This window comes from Cyprinodon variegatus, unplaced genomic scaffold, assembly GCF_000732505.1.
Source record: "Cyprinodon variegatus isolate N-32 unplaced genomic scaffold, C_variegatus-1.0 Scaffold804, whole genome shotgun sequence".
In the NCBI taxonomy this organism is placed as follows: Eukaryota; Metazoa; Chordata; class Actinopteri; order Cyprinodontiformes; family Cyprinodontidae; genus Cyprinodon; species Cyprinodon variegatus.
In genome coordinates this window covers 211,815-226,091 of record NW_015151257.1, presented here as the reverse complement: position 1 = coordinate 226,091, position 14,277 = coordinate 211,815, and the positions used below count along the sequence as shown (strand labels likewise).

General features: G+C 45.0%; 1 protein-coding gene across 1 annotated transcript in view; it reads right to left on the bottom strand.

Annotated features, from left to right (window-relative positions):
- Positions 1-387: 387 nt before the first annotated feature.
- Positions 388-14,277, bottom strand: part of LOC107098723 (glycerol kinase-like) — an 18,728-nt gene continuing 4,838 nt past the window's right edge. Inside the window, exons 3-19 of the mRNA XM_015396542.1 lie at positions 7,921-8,027; positions 7,767-7,844; positions 7,456-7,535; positions 7,223-7,360; positions 7,045-7,154; positions 6,626-6,692; positions 3,713-3,748; positions 3,522-3,589; positions 3,401-3,443; positions 3,230-3,310; positions 1,883-1,961; positions 1,691-1,787; positions 1,516-1,600; positions 1,323-1,443; positions 812-955; positions 554-640; positions 388-458 (exon numbers count right to left, since the gene is read on the bottom strand). Of these exons, the coding sequence (XP_015252028.1) occupies positions 388-458; positions 554-640; positions 812-955; positions 1,323-1,443; positions 1,516-1,600; positions 1,691-1,787; positions 1,883-1,961; positions 3,230-3,310; positions 3,401-3,443; positions 3,522-3,589; positions 3,713-3,748; positions 6,626-6,692; positions 7,045-7,154; positions 7,223-7,360; positions 7,456-7,535; positions 7,767-7,844; positions 7,921-8,027 (1,492 nt within the window). The remainder of the gene's footprint in view (positions 459-553; positions 641-811; positions 956-1,322; positions 1,444-1,515; positions 1,601-1,690; positions 1,788-1,882; positions 1,962-3,229; positions 3,311-3,400; positions 3,444-3,521; positions 3,590-3,712; positions 3,749-6,625; positions 6,693-7,044; positions 7,155-7,222; positions 7,361-7,455; positions 7,536-7,766; positions 7,845-7,920; positions 8,028-14,277) is intronic.

Genomic DNA, 14,277 nt, shown 5'->3' with positions numbered 1-14,277 from the left:
TCGGCGTTCTGCCATAGAACATGTTGGCGTTCTGCCATAGAACATGTCGGCGTTCTGCCATAGAACATGTTGGCGTTCTGCCATAGAACATGTCGGCGTTCTGCCATAGAACATGCTGGCGTTCTGCCATAGAACAGGAAACAGATCAAAGCATCCCTACAGAAACATGCAGAGCTAAAGAGGGCAAAGGTCAAGTTAAGGTGGATCAGTGCAGCTTTGAAAACACTGGATCAGAACATTCTGTAGCAGAACCGGACTGGTTTTGGAAAACTACAGTGAGACACGTCTGGACTCTGTTAGTAAAGCTTTCAAACAATGTTCTCATGCAGCATCGGGTCGGTTAGGGTCAGAACCTCTGACCACATGCAGCATATCTACGGTCGGACCTTAGGGGTCCACTCTGATGGGGACCGGGGTGGGAGGGACCCAGCGGGGGGGTCCGTTCCTCTTCCCTGAACCTGTTTTCAGCCAATAGGAGAGAGTATCCAACATGGACGCCAGTGAGACTCCTGCGCTGGTTCCTGTGGAAATGTCAAACATGGCAGCTGCCTACCAGTACTGGTACTGCTGGTCTCTGTGGTCTCCCAGTTCATGGCCTTCTGGACGGCCTTCTTCCAGCGAGCGAAGCGGAACTCGCTCTCTAGGAGAAAAAGAGAAGCAGATGGATTCTCTCATGGATCATCCCAGAAACTGCCACTAGATGGCAGCAAGCAGCTAACTGCTCCAAAGAGCTGCATGTTTGCTTTGGTTAGGCTGAGCTGGATGGAGTCATGGTTCTACTGACGGTTCTGAGTCGTTCCTCCTTTCTTACCTTCTATGTTGATCTGAGGTTCGAACCTCTCAGATGTGACTTTTGGAAGATGAGCTGGACTCAGATTCCAGACGTCCACCCCCTGAGCGGCTCCGGCTGCCATGGCTGCTCCCAGAGCGGTGGTCTCTGACATGGCGGGCCGCACTGAAACAGGAACCACACCAGGATCAGACCTGAACCAGATCAAAAACTGGACTCACGTTCTAACCAGGTTCTATTGGATCTGAAGCAGCGGATGGGTCAAAGGTCACAGATAATGGTATTCATCTCTATACTCATTCAGTAGAAACGTCCTGTCCTGTATTTCTGGAACCATTATTTAATCTGCACTGCTGCTATTGAACTTCTGGTTAGACCTAAACTGCATTTCGTTGCCTTTACCTGTACCTGTGCAATGACAATAAATGACAGTGTCCCTACAGGAGTACGGAGTCGGGGTCCTTTACTCAGGGCCTTCTGGGGGTCTCTGTATAAGGGGAGCAGGCGTCTGGTCTTATTCCCCCCCTCTTACCGACAGGAATGCCGAGGATGTCAGCCTGCAGCTGCATCAGTAACCTGTTGGCCGTCATGCCTCCATCCACGCCCAGCACTGACAGGGGGATGCAGCTATCTTGGTTCATCGCATCGAGGATCTGCAAACATCACAGGAACCGTCATCAGATCAGTTTCGCCTGCAGAGATAAAGACCGTTTACCGCTGCCCACCTCTCTGGTCTGGAAGCAGACGGCCTCCAGCGCAGCGAAGGCCAGGTGATTCCTGTTGGTGAACTGTGTGAGGCCGCAGATGATGCTGATGAAAACAGGAAGTTCATTCAGTCAGGACACATCATTGTGACTGTTGCATAGCAGCGAATGGGGGAGCTGTGTTGGGGAGTCTCACCCTCTGGCACTGGGCTCCCAGTACGGCGCGTAAAGGCCGGAGAAAGCTGGAACGAAGTAGCAGCCGTAGGACGTTCCTGCCTTAGCTGCTAACTGCTCTGAAACATGTTTGAACACCAATATCTCCATCACTGGGTTTCCATTCCAGGACTGTGCTTCATGGAAGGGGTGAGGTTAGGGGGGGAGGACTTACCGATCTCTGAGGAGGACTGCACGATGCCCATGTTGTCCTTCAGCCAGCGAACCACTGCCCCTGCTATGGCGACGGATCCCTGCAGAGGAAGATCAGACCCTGATTAGTGCTGGCCCTGAAGACGAACATCACTGCCTTTCAGTTGGTATCAGAACTATCTGGGTCGATTCTACGGTTTATTGGTTTCCCATTACGGTTGAAACCATTTTAAAAGAGTCATAGAATGCAGGGTTTCCATTGTCATAGTTGAATGACGATAGTTCACTGGGTGAAATAGACGTAAAGAGGAGTTCAACCCCATCAACTTGTCCTTTCTCTGCAAATCTCATTATTCTAACCTTCCACCATAAAACGGGCGAATCCAATGGAGGTTCGGGTTTGAGTTAACTTCGGGTTTTTGCTTTTTTTGTTTTTGGCTTGGTTTTTTTTCCGGCCGGGCCTTTACCTTCCGGCCCGGTCCGTTGTTTCCGGGCCCGGGACCTTGATTGGGGGAGGTTGGAGGCCGGCGTTTTGGTTTTTTGGCTACAGTTGGGTTTACTGCTACAAGAATTACAAAGCAGGAAGTTTCTCTATTGAAGATGAGCCAGAAGGACGGGTGGAAATGCAGCGTTCCAGGCTGACCGGAGGAATGGGAACATTTTCACTGTCTTCCCAAGGATTTGAAGACTCTACATGCATGGATTATTTTTGTCTGTCAGAAGATCCCTGCATTGTTTGATGCTCAGCTGTTCATTTGCTCGAAGCATTTTACCAAAGACAGCTTTCAAAATGTTGGACAGTTCAAAGCAGAGTTTGCTAAACTTCTTTTACTGAAACGAGGGGCTGTTCCCAGCGTAAGACCATCACAACCACAGGCTGGAAGGGTGGTTCTGTCACTAAGCTGTTGATAGCAATGGGGGGGATTAAGTGTGGACTGGTGGGCTGCTGCCTGGACCAGCAGAGAACCATGAGCCGTCTGCCCTCAGCCGGAGGAGGGGGACTAGGGGCGGCACGGTGCCGAAGTGTCCAGGCTACTGACACCGTTTTGGGTACGGTAGCTTCGTCCCCCGCTGGTTCCCAGACCATCCCAGGTTCTGCTGCACTGTAGTCAACCAAAATTCCAGATGATTTTGAAATTCCCCCCGGACATTTATTTAGGTCTGAAAAGTAGGACATGTCTGGGAAAAAGAGGACGTCTGGTCCCCCTACCATCAACAATCTGATGTTTCACCTGCGTCTTTAGGCACTACTTGGTCTATAAACCAGGGCTTTGGACAGACTGCTCGGCGTTCAGCCATCCAGATAGAACGTTCTGCTGTTCTTCTGTCTCTGGTGATAATGTTCAGACCAAATGAGTAGAAAACAGACCTCTAGTGCATAACAGGCAGCTTTGTCCTTCCCCAGTTTGTAGGCCACCGTGGTGAGCAGGCCGTGGTCGGATATCACTGGCTGACAGGATCACAGCGGGACACAGAAAACAGGTTAAAATCCCAGGAAAGATGTCTACCCTCTGCCTCTGAAGATCTTTGAACACCTTACCTTTGTTCCTGTGTTCAAGAGCAGGAAGCATCCAGTCCCGTACCTTTACACAAGAACTGATCAACAGCAAATACAAAGAAAGGTTTGCTTACAAACATGGCGGTTTGGAGTCATGGCTCACGTGTTTTTGGCCTGTCCCTCCTGGAAGCACATCTGACCAACCAGAGCGGCCGACTGGTCTCCCAGACACTGGCGGAGAAAGGACACCGTCACTTACTTCCTGCTTTCTACAGCATGCAGGAAATGTCAGATTGGAAGAAGCGTTCGACCATTTGACCGAACTCCTGACGAGTCAACGTGAAGATCCCTTACCCCAGAGATCGGAACTCCTGCAAGCGAGCCGGATTTCTGTAGAAACAGGAAACGGTTCAGTTCTGCGCAGCTTCAGGTTTAAATATCAAGCTAAAGTCTTCAGTCATCTTTCCAGATATCCAAACACTGTTTGGACTTCGGTGGCTTTCCTCCCTCATGTTCAGTCTGGTTCTCCTCGCTGATTAATATTTAGTCTTTTAGAGATAAAAGCAAATCCTGGCTTATTGGATAACTAGTAAACATTAGATCCTTAAGCTGCTGCAATCATCACTAAACCAGGTTGGTTTTCTGTAAAGCCAGACCTGCAGCCCGTTGCATGTTTAGATGATATCTTTAAAAAACAAGTGAGCTTTATTACAGGGTTAAAGTGAAATGATAAATCTGTTATTGGGTCAGTTTTCCAGAGAATATCGATAACACCAGATAAAGTTGTTCTGTGGAAATAATCTGTTACCAAAACTTTATGGTTGCTTTTTTTAAACAGGCCCAGTTCTGAAGAAACCCATAAAAATGTTCTGAACCAAATCAATCCTGCAGGCCGCTGACCTCTGGACTCCAGCAGAAAGATAAGATACGCTGCAAAACAACAGATCATCTCAGTGGTTCTGAGCAAAGTCCTCCTAAACATCCGGGTTTGTGGAGGCAGGAAGCCGGTTCCGTTTCCGAGGCGATCAGAGCCAAAATAAAAGGATTTAAAACTGTCAATAAAACCTGACTAGAAGCACGGCTGTAAAAATCTGCTTCAGTCGGCTAAAAGCCCAACAGGTTATGAAAGGTCGTCATGGCAACCCAGACTCTGAAAAGAAGTTTACTTTCATTGTGAAGAGTTTCCTGCAGGTCTTCCTCTGCTATGATGTCATCATTTAATTCGGCCAGGTTCTGCTCAGATGAAAGTTTACCGCCACATAAAACTCATCGTTACAGAGCAGGAAGTTGGACCCTAAAGGCGCCGCCATGACGGCTAACAGAACCGTCTGACAGGACAGAACGCGTCTGTGATGGTTACCTATCCAGATATCAGGAAACCAACTGATCACCGCCATTGGTTCTAATGAGGAAAACCAGGAAGTGTCTCACATGAAACCATGATTCCCAGCAGCGGGATCACATGGATGGTCCAGACCAGTGGCGGATTTAGGGGGGGGGGCTACTTGGGCTACCGGATCTGGCTTCTGAGCTGGTCTGAGTAAAATGTGCAGCTGGAATAGGCTCTATGCACAACTCCACCATTTCCTGAACATCAGGAGGCTCCTTTGTTTCCTGTCTTTCATGATTGGATGCACTGATTAATCCAGGTGTGTATGACCTAAGTAACTGGCCAGACACACCTGGATTAATCAGTTCGTCCAGTAATGAAAGACAGGAAACAAAGGAGCTGCCTTAAATTCAGGAAGTAGTGGAGCTGTGCATAGAGCCCATTGACCAGATAGTGGCAGCATGCGCAGGAAAGCAGCCTGTAGCGTTACCATGCAGAAGAAGAAGTGTTTCCCTCTTGAGTCGAATGCAGCTGCGGCAAATTTTAAACGAATGGCGGATATCAACGGAAATGAGAAGCTCTTTAGAGGCTTCCAGCAGCAGCAGCACAAACAGATGTTTCTAAACAGACTGATGTTCCAGGTGTGGGAAGCTTTGACTGATTGGAGACGTTTGCCACAGTCTGCGAAAATCTGTTCCCTCTGTGTCAGTAGGACGCATCAAAGTTTCCTTAATCCTGTAATCTGTCATATTTAACATTAGAACTGGATTTAGCAGAATGTCTACTCGCTCATGTTCACCCTCAGGGCTAAGCCCCTGGTCTCCTAGAATCCTAGATCTGCCCCTGCTCCAGATGTTTCCCATTTGCTCTCATTACTCAACATGCTGGATGTTTAGTGAAACCAGGTTGGTTTGATAAAAGGTCCAGAATTTCTGGATCAAACCTTTCAGTAAAAAACCCAATTAGAAAAACGGCCGCGGCTGCTAATGGCTGTTAGCCTAGCAGCTAGACTTAGACTCACATTTAGACAACTTTCACTGTCCTTTTGTAAACACAGAGTGTAAACAGAGTTGACATTTCCATCCTAAAGTGCAGCAGTGATCAAATGTAAAGATTGGGAGAAAAACATGGTGCATAAAAATGCATTGATCTGGAAGGTAACAGTATTAATATCTATGGTGCAAATATGCAGAGTTTTGTTTGGTGTCATCAGCGTGATGGCGGTGGGGAAGAAGCTGCTGCAGAACCTGCTGGTCCTGCATTGAATGAACAGTCCATGGTGGGGGGGTGAGGGGTCATTGATGATGTCATGCAGCGCTGGGATAAAATGTCTTTAATGGAGGGAAGAGGAGCCCCTTGATCCTCTCTGCTGTTCCTCAGGGCCCCCCCCCCCACAGCAGGTGTGTGGATCGGGAAGTCTGGGCATCTCTGCTTAGACCGCAGCCTCCGCCCCCCCCGCCCCAGATAAAGAGGAAGAAGATGGACGGAGGGACGGACAGACGACAGACGGACGAAGGTTTTTAGTTTTAATGTTCGCAGTTTATATCCAGCTACCCTAAAGCTGCGGTTCTGGTTCTGGTTCTGAGACGACAGACGGACGAAGGTTTTTAGTTTTAATGTTCGCAGTTTATATCCAGCTACCCTAAAGCTGCGGTTCTGGTTCTGGTTCTGGTTCTGGTTCTGGTTCTGGTTCTGATTCTGTTCCGGTGGAGCAGCTTCAGGATCTGGAAGCATGAATCCAACCTCTGAATGGTTGAACAGTTGCAGAACCACATGAAACGGGTCAGAACCGGTCCCTGCAGGTCCAGCTTTATTCCAGGTTAACTGTTCAGTGGAAACTTCAGTTTCTGCCTTTAATGGAATCATTTTTAAAGATTTAATTTTACAGATTGTCTATGATTGGTGAAAATGGGAACAGCAAGGCAGGAAGTTCTCACCATGTGGCCATAGATCTCAGAGGAGCTTCTGACTAGGGGCAGGATCTCCATCGGGATGTCAAAGAAACTGGAAGAGAAGAAATCAATCATGGAAGCCACAAAGAACCAGCAAACTGAACCTGGAGCTTTAAAAAACTGAAGATCTGAGAACCAGTCAGGCCTGCTGCCTTCAGAGAAGAACCTTCAGTCTGAAGCGGACCTGAAGGTCAGAGTTCACCAGAGACCAGAGCCAGAATGAAGCCAAAGCTGAGGCACCAGTGGTTCCCTGTGTCTTCTGGGAAAATGTCCCACACCCTGCAATCCTTCTTTGACCTTCAAAGCTCCAAACATTCCTGGGAAACGCTGCTGAGCTTCGCATCGTAGACCAAACTCTAGATATGGAGCTGAAGGACAGACGGCTTCTGGAGAGGAAGCTTTACCTGCAGAGGTCCGGATCCCAGTCCATGGTGTGGATGTTGAAGAGCATGGTCCGGCTGGCGTTGGAAACGTCTGTGATGTGGACGCCTCCGTCTCTGCCTCCGGTCAGACACTGAGAGGGAGAAACGGTGAGAGAAGAGAAGAGGCTGCGGCGTGAGGCGGCGTTCCTACGGTTCCTACCCAGATGATCCATGAGTCCACCGTCCCAAACATGGCGCGTTTACTCAGCACCGCCTCACCGATCTCCGCCACGTTGTCCAGCAGCCAGCGCAGCTTGACGGCGCTGAAGTAGGTACTGATGGGAAGTCCGGTTTTATCCTGCGACCAGGAGAAATAACGGCAGCTTAAGCTGAAGATGTTCTGAGCTTTAAATGTCCAGAGATGTTCTACTGCTGCTCCTCAGCAGCTCCTACCTTCAGGTGGTTCTTGCTCCTGCCTGGAGTTTTGCTGATGAGTTTCTCTACTGTGGACTGAGTCCTCAGGTCCAACCAGACTGCAGGACGGATAAAGAAAAGACAAACCGCCATATTAGAACATAGAGAGAACATCTCAGCCTGACGGCTCCTAAAGGGAGGAGGAGGGTCCCCTCACTTTCATTAGCAGGGAGCCTCCATGTTGATCAGAGAGGAGAAGAAGAACAGCGTGAAGGACAGAAGGACATGAAGTTATGCTGAAACCATCCATCCATCCATCCATCCATCCACCTCCTTGGTGCTGGACTCACCAATGGCGTTGTAGAGCGGTTCTCCAGTCTCTTTGTCCCAAACCAGGGTGGTCTCTCTCTGATTGGTCACTCCCACAGCTGCAGACCAATCACAGAGGAACCATCGATCAAACTTCCAGGGATAAAAACCTGGAGACGGAACATTGTGTCCCACCTTTGATGTTGGGCAGGTCCACGTTGAGCTGCCTCAGTTTCTGGCACGTCTTCTCCACGCATTCATGGACAGACTGCAGGATCTCCATGGGGTCTGCCTCCACCCATCTGACCAGAACACGGCACAACCAGGAGGTTACACACATTAGACTCTTTTCTTCATATTTTGGTAAAACTGTGAACAAGTGATAAACCCAGTCCTGCCTGGACCTCCACAGCTCAGCAGTCCTTCCCAAATGAACCTAAATGATTCAACGAACATTGGACTTTACATGTTCCAGCTACGGTTCTGGTTCAGATGTTCCCCCAGGATGTCCAGCTTAGGGGTTAAGAAGGAGATGATTTTTGACTTTACCATTTGTGGTCTGTGTACGCACGCTTGTATGCATATGTATGTGTATATATACTGTATTTCCATATCTTAGAGCTCTTCTGTTCCTCTGACGGTCCATTGATTACAAGAGAGGTCGGACAAAGGCGAGAGCGTATCGGGAGACCAACAAGACCTCCCTCATCCTTGGCCCTATCTCAGAGAATTTTTTAGAAATAGTCAAAAAATAGAGCTTTCAGTTCATATAGCGGCATCTGGCTGTTTTGTTAAAGGTTACTTTATACTTTAAGTAGTTTTTGGAGCACATACTTTTTCACTTTTACTTGAGTAAAGAGGTCAAGTTGATACTTCAACTTTTACCAGAATGTTTTTAAACTGCAGATTCTATACTTCTACTGAAGTAACAGATGTGTGAACTTTTAACACTGCTGTATGTTTACATGCTAATATGCTGTTGGCAACATGGACCTTAAAACAATTCTTTTTTTTCATTTTTTTAACTTTATTTGTAGTTTTTGAACAAGGGAAAACACAAACCGGTGATGGCTAGAGCTAACATCCAGTATATAGATCAGTGTATTTTACTCTGCATTACTGATCTGAATCACAAGAATAAAAATAAATAACACATATAGCCCACCACCCGAGAGCAGGGAGACAACTAACGGTCAGAAGAGGCAGATATATTTTCTGATTCACAAAAGCTATTTGTCATGAGTCTTTGACTAACTAATCTCTCTCCTCTCTCTTTCTGGAGACGCAGAGATAAAGTCAATGGTTTCATTTCATGGATCCAGTGTTTAATGCGACTGGAACCACCGTTTGGTGATTGCCTTCTTGCTAGCAATCAAGAAAATCTTAAGTAAATATGTGTCACTTGAACTAAGTCCTTCAGGGAGTTTTCCAAGGTACGAGGAGGTAAAGGAAAGTCCAAACTGGGTCCAGGGTTTCAGAGATTATCTGTTTAACATTATTCCAAAAGACCTTTAATTAAGGACAGGACCAGTAAATTAGCATATAATCAGCAGAGACCAGCCCCCACCCTCTCCAGCAGGGCACCTGTGCGGCACTTAACCCTGATTTCTGCTTTGGTGTAATAAAAAAACCTGATAAGGTTCTTCCAGCCAAAATCCTGCCTTTCTGTAGAATTAGTAGTTGTAAAGTTGTTTTTTTTTCCACAGTTGAGACCAAAGATCCTCTGAGATGAAATGTTGGCTTCCCTTTCCACCGCTGTCTGATATGATCTATTAATCTCTTATTCACAGTTGGGAAATTTCAATAAAGCTCACCACAATTCTTTGGAACATTTAACTGTTTGCTTCCCTCATCCAACTTTTAAGGCAAAACCTTTTCAGTGGGTAACTTTGTATCGCCCATCAGTAATTACTCTCACTTCTCAGAGTTCCTATCTGATATGGCAAGATCTTTATAGTGGGAGGTTACAGCACTCATGCCACTTTCAGGGTGATAGCTTAAAGTCAGACAATGTAGCCCCATTGAAAAGGTGAGTTGCCAAACTCACCCAGAGCCATAGCTCTGTTGAACCGTCCATTCCACCTGCTCTTAGCAGCAATGATTTTATGGGATTCTTTATAAATAAGATTGATCTTATTAAAAATAAGATCATTAGCACTCCTCTATCTACGATTGGTTTGTCTCTGGAAGTGGGTTTGAAAGTTTGCCCACATGCAGAAAGAACTCAGAGGCAGGGTGAAAGTTAAACAGTTTATTGTGAAGGTGAGGAACTCAGAGGGACAAAACAAAGGGATTCTCAGCTTGGTGAATGTCCAGCGGTCAGGTGAACCAGAGATCAGAGTGGTGAGTTCATGGTCCATGGGATTTACAGGCCACTACTGAAACTTAGCCAGATAAGGACTCACAGTTGATGACTAGCGGTTGCTCCTTGTTTCCTGTTTGTGGGGGCCGCATAGAAAAGGTGATGCTTGGCTGGAGGGCGGACGGGCAGACTGGTTGTGGTCCAGAGGAGCAGCTGATCGGACTGTCAACCAGTTTTCATGAGGTGGACTGCAAACTGAAGCAGTGAATGTTTTCTAGAATCTCAGAGTGACCAATGGGTTCCCAAGGCTTGAAGGACCAGGCTTATCCAGTGGATCAGGAGATAATCCTGCCGGAAACCACAAAGGAGACAAAGGGTTCGATCAGAGGACTGAGAGAGACGAAAACCCAAAGCTCTGAGAGGCTAGAGGACCCAATACTGGCAGACACTCTGGTGACAAGGTTCTTCTTCTTCTGAGGTTTTATGGTGGTTTGCAAACTAGTGAGATGTGCATTACTGCCACCAACTGATCTGGAGTAAAAGCAAGGAAACAGGAAACGATTCACCTCAGAAACAAAAAAAAAACCTGTGTAACTTAACCCAACATAATAAATAATAAACCACATTTGCCCTTATAATTTAATTTATCTTTAAGTCATCGTCACTCTGCCAGTTTCTGATGGTCCCATCGGTCCTCCCATCATGCTTCCAACCATCTCCCAGTTCAAATCTTTCACTTCCAGATATTTTTCTGCAGCTTTCACTATTATTTTGATTTTTTCGTTTTTTCTTGTCGTCTGTGCAGAACAATTAATCACTTCCACCATGAATAGAACAACATTTCTCTTTTTAACAATTAGTGAGTCTTCATCAATTTTGGGAGATTTCTCCAGAGGTTTGGAATCTGCCGTGTGTTGAACTGTTGGTTTTCTAACTGAGATGGGATCCTTTTAGCAGCTTCAGCTTAAGTTATTCTGAGCTCAGATTTCATTTTTTTATTTCCTCAGACCTTTTGCTGCTTCACAGCCACGATAAGCAGCAGAATGTTCTCCACCACAGTTACAGCATTTTGTTTTAGCTTCTTTTCCATATTTTCTGTACTCATGCTCTCCTGCAGACCTTCCACGCCTCTGTTTTCCTTTACAAACTGCTGCTATGTGACTGAATTTTTGGCATTTAAAGCATCTCAATGGTGGAGGATTGTAGATTTTGACATTATAGCTGATGTAACCAATGAATACTTTGCTGGGTAATTGCTCTTCTTCGAATTTAATGAGCACCGATAAACTAAAGGGGGGCACGAGAGAGGGGGGGCATGAGGGAAAGGACCGCAGGCCGGACCCAAACAGCGGTGGGCCGCGTCGAGGCCTTCTTAGATGGGTCATGTGCTCCAACCACTGCGCCCAATTCAGCCGTTTGATTGAACTGTTCCTGAGCAGGAATTCAACCAACACTCAGATTCTACAAGTTTTTTATTCACTACCTGTATCTTCATTTACTATTATAATGTTTATTTTATTTAGGTTGGTAAATAAATGTGAAAGTTTTTATTTATTTATTTATTTTTGGATTTTAGTGATTAAACTAGGGCTGAAACAATTAATCGGATTAATCATGATTAATTGATTATTGAAATAAAAATCAATTAATTTAGTAATGGATTAGTGTTTAACTGCATGATAGAGAATCTGAAATATAACTTTAGTCAACAGAGCGACGCAGTCAGAGCAGCAATTATAGAAAAAAAGGAAAATATGTAAAAATGTAGCATTTAACATAATAAAAAAATGTTTTAGTCTGCTCTATCTAGAACTCCACAAATATAAAGTTTGAGTTTCACCTACGTTGATCTTATAAAAAATCTTCTTTAAGGAAACTTTGGCTAAACGATTATTAATCGATTCATTAAATAAATAATCAACAGATTAATCGATTTGCAAAATAATCCTTAGCTGTTGCCCCAAATTAATTTATTCAGTTGGAAGATTGAACCGTAGAGATAGATCTGTCTATAATGTCTATGTGTATAATGTCTATGTGTATAGTGTCTGTGTATAGTGTCTATGGTTTGAGCGGCTTTTATTGTGAAGGTTCGGGGCGGAAGAGGAAGGCGTGTGGTTGATTCCAGCATCCGGTGAGGAGGAGGCTGTTACCCGGCGGGCAGCCAGCTCTGCTCGGCTCTATCAACGAACATGTCCCGGTTTAAAAGGGCGGCTAACGTCGACAGTCTGGCGGGATTCCGGAGCTCCCAGCCGGAAGCTGCGGTTCCCTGCGGGTTACTGAAGGCGGCCAGGAAGAGCGGCCATCTTAACCTGTCCGGGCGGGGCTTGCTGGAAGGTAAGAGCCGCTGGAGGAAGAAGGTTTCTGCGGGGAAAAGAAGCGGGACAGCGGCGGGTCCCTGCGGGAAGGGGGGCGGGGTCCCTGTTGGAGGGGGCGTGTCCTCTGGGAAGGGGGCGTGTCCCTGCAGAACTTGGTCCAAAATCAACAACTAAAGGAAAGCCAGGGCTAGGCCATGGTGGAAGGAGGACCGCAGCAATAAAGCATTTAAAGCAACATGGAAAAATCTGACAGGAGAAAAACTTATAAAACTTTGAATATAAATATAAATATTTTATTAATCTTTGAATCAATCTGACTGGATGACCTGGATCTATAAAGTGCCCTGAGATGACATGATGTGAATTGGATCTATAGAAATAAACTGAATAGAACTGAATTAAATAATAAGCAGGAAAGGCTGATAAAACAACAAGTTTTTCTTCCAGAGGAGCAGAAGTTAAATAATCAAATGTTTGGTCAATATTAAAGTAGAAGTCAGACGTGCATCACTGTCTGCTGTTAATGATCTGTGGCATTAAATAAAGTTCTGGTTTTACTGCAGTGAATAGTGAACAGCCAGGAAATATTCATAGGAAGAACAAAAACTCAAAGCATTTAATTATATTTACAAAAAGAAAGAAAAAATGGATCAGTTTCAGCAATAGATGAAGAAATAAGAATGAATGGAATAAAAACAGCTATATAAGATACTGGATACTGAGCTCTAGCAGATGATGATCTATGTGATGCAATGTGTAGAAGATTAACCAGAAACATTAAAATTAATATAAAAACTTTTAAATAAAATTTGGAGAGAAGGTGAAGTTCCTAATGAATGGAAAAGTGCAGCAATCCTCCGGTTTAATAAACCAGGAAAAGATTCTTCAGTTAATTACAGACCAACAGCTTTAAGATTCACTGCTCTGACTGGATGGAGAGAATGTTAGGAAGGAGGAGAGGGTTTATTCTAGAGCAGGGAGGTCTACAATAGATGCTGCGGTGAGAATCTAATGACGTAGAACAGGGACTAAAAATGAGCAGTTTTCTGACATTGGAAAAGCATCTGACTGACTGTGGAGGGAAGGTTTATTGATTTAGTGAATAAGGGAAGGTGGGAGAATGTTTAACTGGATAGCAACAGTTACAGTTGGAGACGAATACTTGAAAGATTTTAAAATAGAAAACGGCGTTCCTCAAGGGAGTGTAATTAGTCCTGTCAATATTATGATTAATGATATATTCTTAACTCTAGATGAATTAAATCAGCACTTTATGCAGATGATGGATCCATACGGTCGAGGGGAAGGAATGACTCGTTCGTAGTTAAAAATATTAAGAGAGCCGTTAATAAAATAGAAAAATGGTCACATGATTGGAGATTCAAACTGTCAGTAAATCCTGTTTTATGATTTTCAGTAATAAAAGAAATATGGATATAGGAGAAATAAAATTATATGATCAATCTATTAAAAGAGGGACAGAATTCAAACATTTGGGATTATGGTGAGATGGTTCACATTCAGGGAAAATTAAGCAGTTAGAAACAAAAGGAAAGAAATTAATAAACCTGAAAGCTGTGGCTGGGAATGATTGGGGGGCTGATAAGCAATCTCTATTGAATATCTACCGGGCAGATCAGCAATAGATTATAGATGGATGGTATATAGAGCAGCAGCTAAATCATTGTTATAAATAGCAGATAAATTACAATATAGGGCGTTAAGAATAGCTGCTGGGGCAACTAAACTACCCCATTTAGGGATGCAGGATATAATTGGCCCCCTATCGGTATCGGCCTTAAAACTGAATATTGGACATCGGCCCCCCCACCGATATTTAACCCGATATTTGATCAGCTTCTGAGTTTCTAAAGTCTAAAAGAAAATTTAAATACTACTTTCTTCTTCCTCAAAAACTTCTTTTTTACAGAC